At 44.0% G+C, this 7,716-nt stretch overlaps 1 protein-coding gene across 1 annotated transcript in view; it reads left to right on the top strand.

Moving 5' to 3' along the window:
• CHRNB3 (cholinergic receptor nicotinic beta 3 subunit) overlaps window positions 1-7,716 on the top strand; it is a 33,278-nt gene that overhangs the window by 2,206 nt on the left and 23,356 nt on the right. The window contains exon 2 of the mRNA XM_008507102.2: window positions 2,773-3,188. Coding sequence (XP_008505324.2) covers window positions 3,134-3,188 — 55 coding nt within the window. The 5' untranslated portion in view covers window positions 2,773-3,133. The remainder of the gene's footprint in view (window positions 1-2,772; window positions 3,189-7,716) is intronic.

Below are 7,716 nucleotides of genomic sequence, written 5' to 3'. Positions count from 1 at the left end.
GCAGCTGCCCAGCTGATGTTTATCACCTGGTTATGGAACAGGTGATGCATAAATGAAAAGCAGTACTATTTACTGGAGTACACGAGGGAGCCATTTAGTGTAAAACTAATTCAGCCTGGCCTTGTTTTTCCAAAAGGGCCTGACGTGGCCTGTTGAGCATGCACTGTATATCTGCTTTAAACATTCACAATGTCTCAGAGACAAGAATGATGCCCTTAAAGATAGGGATGTGGTTTCCTGCCACATCGACATTTCCTTAAGGATAAGCATCTCTTCCTAGAAACTAAGGATTAATTATTAACCTGCTGTGCTCACCTTATGACCACTGACCTGCTGACCACTGAGCTGCTGTGCCAGCTCAGCACCTCGTGACAGTAGTAAAAGAGACATTCCTGTCACATGTGATCTAGGCTCTTTGTTCTAAGATGGTATGTAACCTCTCTGTCCACCCCACTTCTTGGGTGTGCTTCATTCCTTGGAGAAGAAAGGCCCCCAGGCTATAGGCCTCAGCTCTGGTTCATAATAAACTCACCCCAAATTTTGATTTATGGATTGATTACGAATTATTTGCATCCATACAGGGGAGGGTGAAAGCGCACACTGGCTCAGAGCAGGATGATTTTTTGAGATAAGAATTTGTATTTTCTTCTTTGTGTGGTTTTTTTCCCCTCCATTTTCCAAGAAAGGAGCTAGCCTCCTTAAGTTTATAGAGACCAAAAGCAGAAGCTGCTTAAAGACGTCTCTCCCTGCTTGTTCAACGTCTGCCTTCACGAAAGTCAAAACTCACTGACAAGATTATTTGAGGTCTGCAGAGGGGGGAGACGAGGTGAGTGTCTTTTGGGGGAGAAAGGAGGCTATAAAGAGAGATGGGGAGAAGCTCCCAGAGGCTGGCTGGTCCCTCTGGCAGCCAGGGCCGTGCTGCGGCGGCAGCACCGTGTGGAAGTGGCTATGCTCGGAGGCAGCGGCTCAGTGGAAGCTCAGAGGGGGATCCTGCCGCCCAGACTTCCAGTCCTGGCCAAGGCCTGGGCGTTTGGCCAGGCAGTGGGTAGCAGAGCTGTCGCTTCCAAGGGGCCACGTGGCTGGCCGCTGACCCCTCTGCTGTGGTCCAGATGGACTGGAGGTTACAGGGTCTTCCGTGTGCTTGGAGGACCACCAAAGCCTTCCCGATTCTTTCCCCACTCTGGGGAAGGGGATGGAGCTCCTGAAATGACTGAGAGTGAATGTCCTGCCAGCTCAGTGGAATGGCAAGCTTCATTTTACTTGATTTATTGAAAATAATGAAAGGCGCTCCTTCCTGCCCCCCTGGGTTAGTGGCTGATTTATTCCTGGGACAGTTGTCAACTCGCTGTGGGCCTGGAACACAATTCACTGGGATAGGCAATCAGTGTCTCATTGTTTCCTTCCTTCTTTCATTCAAGCAACGTTCTTAAGAATTTGCAGTGATAGGCACTGATGAAACAGGGATGAGAGAACACAGTGTCCTCATCCTTCCTCGGGAGCCCTCGGTCTAGTATGGGAGACAGGCAGGCGGGTAAGCAGCCACGTGGTGTGAGGGGTTCTCTGAGCAGCACAGAGAGGTGGGGCATGAGGAAGGGACAGTCCTGCCTCCTAGGCTGGGGCTCTTTTCATTATATGTTGGTAGTTTACTCAGCACCAGCTGGTGCTTGGAAAGTTGGTACACAGTGGGGCCTTAATGAGATGTCACTGAGAAGTGTTAAAATTGGTTAAATCAGTGTTGCTCAAGTCAAGTTCAACAGTGCCCTCGTCCCCGTCCAGGTAACCCTGCTCCCACCTGGCCTCTCCTCAGCCCTAACTTACACTTGCCCGTTCATTTGATGTGCATTTATTAGGGGCCCTCTGGGTGTGGACAGCGCTGAGCGAGATGAGAATCTGATCCACTGTGAAGAAAGTGCATCAAAGAAAGAATGTCATTATCAGTCCCCAAGTCCCATAAGTGACACAAAACAAGACTAACCCCCCATCCTTTCTCATATAGGAAGGGTAAGGTGGACCCGGTGGGCTCAAGGGAACCACAGAGGATGCTCTGACGTTAAAATATGGGAGAACCATTAGATGAGAGAGCTAAAGGACATGTTCATTATCCTCTTTTTTTTTTTAGTGAGATATAATTGATGTATAGCATTCTATTAGTTTTAGATGTACCACATGTAATTCGATATTTGTATATATTGTGAAATCCTCACCACAATAAGTCTAGTTAACATCCATCGCCATGCATCATTACAAAATTATTTTTTCCTGGGGCCTACCCCGTGGCTGAGTGGTTAAGTTCGTGTACTCTGCTTTGGCGGCCCAGGGTTTCGCCAGGTTCGGATCCTGGGTGCGGACATGGCACCACTCATCAGGCCATGCTGAGGCGGCGTCCCACATGCCACAACCAGAAGGACCTACAACTGGAGTATACAACGGTGCACTGGGAGACTTTTGGGGAGAAGAAGGGAAAAAAAAAAGATTGGCAACAGATGTTAGCTCAGGCGCCAATCTTTAAAAATAAATAAATAATTTTTTCTTGTGATGAGAACTTTTAAGATCTACTCTTTTAGCAACTTTCAAACATACAATACAGTATTATTAACTGTCGTCACCATGCTGTACATTACATCTCATGACTTATTTCTTTTATAGCTGGAAGTTTGCACATTCATATTCATTATTCTTAAGCTCCAAGTCCAAAATGAAAAGATAATAGAGGAATAATGTGTATGAGAAAATGATGCATGTCCTAAAATGCAGTTTTTCTTCTTTACGCAGATCTCCAACCGTAAGAAAAATACCACAGAACATTCGGAAGTTGTCTAGCTTCATCCTTTCTCTGTTGCTCTGCATCTCTTTGCAAGAGAGTAAATTAATAAGTCAGGAGTTAGGACCCAGAGATATTTCTTGGACTTACACGATCTGACAGCTGACTGGAAATCAATGAAGTGTACTTGAAGCAGCACCGCACTCGGGCGAGATGGTCTGAGACGATTTTCTCCCACTTCAGGTGTCTACGTTCCCCTTGCCTTCTACTTCGGACTTTGAAACACTGCATTTTCTTTTCAAAGCCCCCCTTTCCAATGGAAAGACTCCGTTGTTAGAAAAAGGAAGAAACCGTCTCTCTAAAACTGACATCATGACGCTGGCAGACTTCATCCTGGTGCTCATTGTCCTTGGTGCCACCCCCCCAGGTAAGCCCAGATTAAATTAAATTAAAACTTTGTAATTGTAGAATTATTTAAGCAAGAGAGGTGAAACTCTGGTGTTGATAAAGTTAGAATTACAAAATGTAATATTTAGGTATCTTAAGTTAACCTTTGAAATGTGGCTCCAATGAGTAATTCTCTGAAATCTATATATTGCTAAAGAAAGCATATCTATGAATTCCATAACGTTTATGCTTTTGTCATTGATTGTGTTATTCCTTTTGAATCATATGAGCTTGGTAGGAAGATATAAAAGCAGGAAAAGTGTTACCAAATGCACTGAATCTTACTCAGAGAATTGTTAAATTATTTGACATAGAAATTTACTATATCAACATTTTTGTCATATCTGCTAATAATCATTAAATCTGTGTGTAGATATTTAATTTTGTCCAATGTATCCTGTAGATCTATATAAATACTTTCATAAATTTGTGTATGTAGGTAGATTTAGTATGTTTGTATATCACAATTAAACAAAAATATATATCAAATGTCTATGAACATGTGTGAGTTTTATGTGACTATTATCCAATGGAAAATAGAGGAATTCTTAATAAAGAAACAAGACAAATAACAGGAGAGAGATGGAGAGAGCAGGAGAGGGAACAAAGGGAAAGGGAAAAAGGAAGAAAAATCCAAAAAGTTTAGGAAAAAGTGGTCATTTACACCTGAAAGTTTTCTGGGTTTGGGAATCATTTCACTTTTTTTGTAACTTGAGAATAGAAAGCTCTTCTCTTTGCACCAGAAACCATCTAGAGCCAGGAGCCAGAGCGTGAGAAAGCAGTGTTGTTCCATTAGCAACTGCATTTGTTTCTCACTAGTGTTTTTGCCACATGTAATTGTTGGAACTTTCAGATGGAGAACCAGAGGCACTAAGATATTTGCCCAAGCCCTGAAATAAATCCTGGATCACAAGTCGCAGGGCCTAATGTTCCCCTCCTGAACATTATCATGTATTAAACATGTAGCCTTTGCTCGTTCCAAACACTCGAAAACAAACAGAAGTTTCTAAGTGCACAGAGCATCGAACCCACTTTCAAATACCACAAGACTGGATCTCTGCAAAGTCTTCGATGCAATTTGGCAATGATGAAAATAAAAATCAACTTCTGTGTTTTAGCATACGATTAATGTACATGTGTCTAATGTCTTTCTGCCTTAATTTGCTAGAATATTCTATTTACCATGAGAGAATTAATTCTTACTGTTCTTTCCCCAGAGAAATCATCTCCCTGGCTGGCAGGGGGAGTTAGCTTAAACCCTCTTGGTTCACCTTTCATCCTCCTCTGCGCACGGTAGCGGATATGTGAGAAAGTTGGAATTAGAGAGAGCCTGGTCCTTGTTATCCACTGTGTAGGCTGCAGGAGTTTGGGAATGTGTACTGAGCTGTACACATCTGCCACAGATCTGGAATAAATCTATGGGGTAACTCACATTTGTGAATATTTCTAGATCCATTGGAGTTTATTTCTGTTTTCAGATCTTACCACTTTTCCTTAAGTTCTTTAACTTTACTACTCATTGCAAAGAAAGTAGTTTCTTTTTGTTATACGAAACTATCTTTTTCAAACTGCTGGGGGCAACTGCTCATTTTTATGTTTTTGCGTTGGTGAAAAGGATAATTGTGTATGGCCGTGCGACAGCTCTTATATTGCTAATTCATGCTCTCTGTGTTTGTGTCTGCTCCCAGAAATAGGGACTGTGTCTTATTCATCTTCCCATCACTCTTACCACATGATGACGCGTGTTTATTCATTCAGTAAATATTTATTGAGGACCTCCCGTATCCTAGGAATGGTTCCAGCGTGTGGGAAACAAGAGGGAATTTAAAAAGTCGTCCTAATAAACTCTCTAGCAAGAATCCAGTAAATATTTATTATTTGATTTCACCCTGAGGGCTCACTCTATGTGTTGACAGAAGAGGCTACCATATCTGTGGTATGATTTTTTTTGGACAGGTGGTGATAATGGAAGGCAAAACCAAAACATACCACAAGGTGTCAAAACAAAAAATATGCCTCTCCCAAACATACTTGCTGAGGTTTGAAATTCTTCAATTATTTCTTTCCTCTCCTGGCTAATCCAATGGTGCTGTCTTCAATAAAACCATAAATAATCATGGGAAATTTCATCTAGTAAGTCTTCTCAGTTATTTATACCTCGGTGTGAGTGAGTTTGTCAAAATTTTCCTGAAAGTGGGTGTTGCTATGGGGGTAGAAGAGAGTAGAGGTCTGAGAGCCTGAAGAAAGGAAAGGAAGCATGATCTAGAAGGTCAAGTCATAGGTGCCAAAGAAAAATTCCCTTGTCTCAAGCTCATGCTGGGCACCTCATCCGAGTCTCTCATGATCCCACTTCCTGGGGTTGAGTGAGCCCCACCCTCCTCACAGGGAGGGAGTCCCGTCCAGTCCCCGGATGGCTTTATTCCCCTTTACCTGGACGCTTTCTCTGTTGCAGTAAATGGCAGCCAGGAGAGAGGGCTGTTCTGCAATCAATGGCGCATCTTAAACTTGGGCTGTCTTTTGTATCTTTGAAACAGCGAATATCTGGCACAAGTAGTTCACATTTTGTGGCTGTTTCATGGACGTAAAGATCATGGACGCACGGGACGTATGAGTTGCTAGGAGCCTTAGCAATCATCCCCTCCCGATTTTTTGGGGAGAGGTTAAATGCCTTGCTTAAGATTACACAGCTTGGAATCAGGACCAGAACTCATGTCTCTAGACCTGACCCCACTGCCTCTCAGTGTTAAATAAATATTTGTTGGGTTCTCGTTCTAACAAGTGACATGTTTGGCAAGAGACCCAGCACTCTGAGCCCAGAGCAGTGTGCCCTCTGGAGCACTTTCCCAGCCTGGGTCCCTCGTGGAGGAAATAACTAGAATCAGCAGAGTGCTCACCATCTCTGTGTATGTGTCTGTCTGTCGGAATCACTTGCGTGTGCTCTCCAGCTGGTTTTTCCTTTTCTTGCTCTCTGCCTGTGGAGTTGCTTGTCTAGTCCTAAGGGAAAGATTTTGACAAAGAAACCTGAGACGAAGATTAAGTAGAGAGAGGAGAACTGGGGTTTATGGAAGGAACAAAATTCCTTCTTTACTAAAAGAGATGGCGAAAAGCTTTGATAGGTAGCACACATCCTCTGAAGATAGGCACTAGACTGAGTGTGTTGCAAAGCAGGACCCAAAACAAGAGAACATGGGAGTCCTTGGTCAGTTCTGAAGCAGGACCGCTCCCTCAGCAAAGCACTGGGTGTCCACCTCCAAGGAGAGTGACCCGGGGGGGCCCAGTCAAGGGGCCCCTGGGCAAAGCAGTCTGCTGGATGCCAGCTGCACACAGCGAGATTCGAGTAGGGTTACAGAGCACTGTCGCACTGTGGAGTGTCCCCCTACGACCAAACAAAGATGACCTGGTTTAGGATTCTTCCGGGTAGCAGATTGCTTTAAACAACAGTGAAGAATTTGGGAAAATGTAATGCTAACAACAACACAGCAACGAAAACAGCAATAACAACAGACATATGTTCAGAGAAGAGAGTTGCTGGAAGAGTTTTTATGAGGCAGGAAAGAGATCATAGTGGAGGCAACAGTCTTTTGCGTCTTCAATCCTCAAAGAACCTCATGGGCTGGTGGAAAGGTGGCTGACCAGAGGGTCAGAAGACCACACCTGCTGCTCATTCGCTGGGTGATCCTGGGCAAGCCACTTCCCCTCTGCGTACCCCAGGATCTTCCCTTGTAAAAGGAGGGGCTTAGATAATCTTGGAGGTCCTTTCCAGCTCTCTTGCCTTCACTTCTTTGTCATTTCACATTTCCTTTCTCTTTAATTAATGCTGAAATTATTTACGAATACAAATGATCTCCCATCCCTCCCTCGGGAAGCTGACTTTGAAAACTCCAAGCGCCCACGGCAGGGGGTCGCTCATCTTCCAAAAGCAGCTTCTTGACTTGGCAACGAGTCGCTGAGACGTATCTTGATATGTTGGCCTTGCCTAATGAATTTTAAATATAAGTCCATTTGCAAAAACTTAGTTTACACACAATTTTTCGGGAATTTATTTATTCTTTAAAACACAGACCATGTGTCCTGGAAACCCTGAACGTATCTGTGACTCTGTGTCCTCTAGAACAGTGGGCCCGGCCTCTGCCTCCTTCCCCTGTGCACAGAGGTGCCTTTTGTGGCCTTTTGAGCGTTTATTCCTTCATCTGTGCACTCAGCAAACATCGTCACATATTTAAGGAGCCCCTGGCCGCAATGAGCCGGTGCAAGCCCTTGCCTTTCCTCCTCATGCTCTATTTTACAAGAAGGACGCCAGAAACATCTCCAGGCCTGTCGTCTGTGTCTGCTCCAATGGCTCAGAGACTTCAGCTTCTGCTTTGGGAAGATTCAGGAAGCTTGGAGATATTAGGCAGAAAGTGTTAAACCTTTGGCCTTTTTCTTTATTCACTTTTGGTAAGGTCAGTTTAGGTCAATACAGATTTGTGCTAGTCAGCTTGGGCTGTCATAGCAAAATGCCGCTGACT

Source organism: Equus przewalskii, chromosome 28, assembly GCF_037783145.1.
Source record: "Equus przewalskii isolate Varuska chromosome 28, EquPr2, whole genome shotgun sequence".
Taxonomy (NCBI): Eukaryota; Metazoa; Chordata; class Mammalia; order Perissodactyla; family Equidae; genus Equus; species Equus przewalskii.
This window is presented reverse-complemented; position numbering and strand designations above follow the sequence as displayed.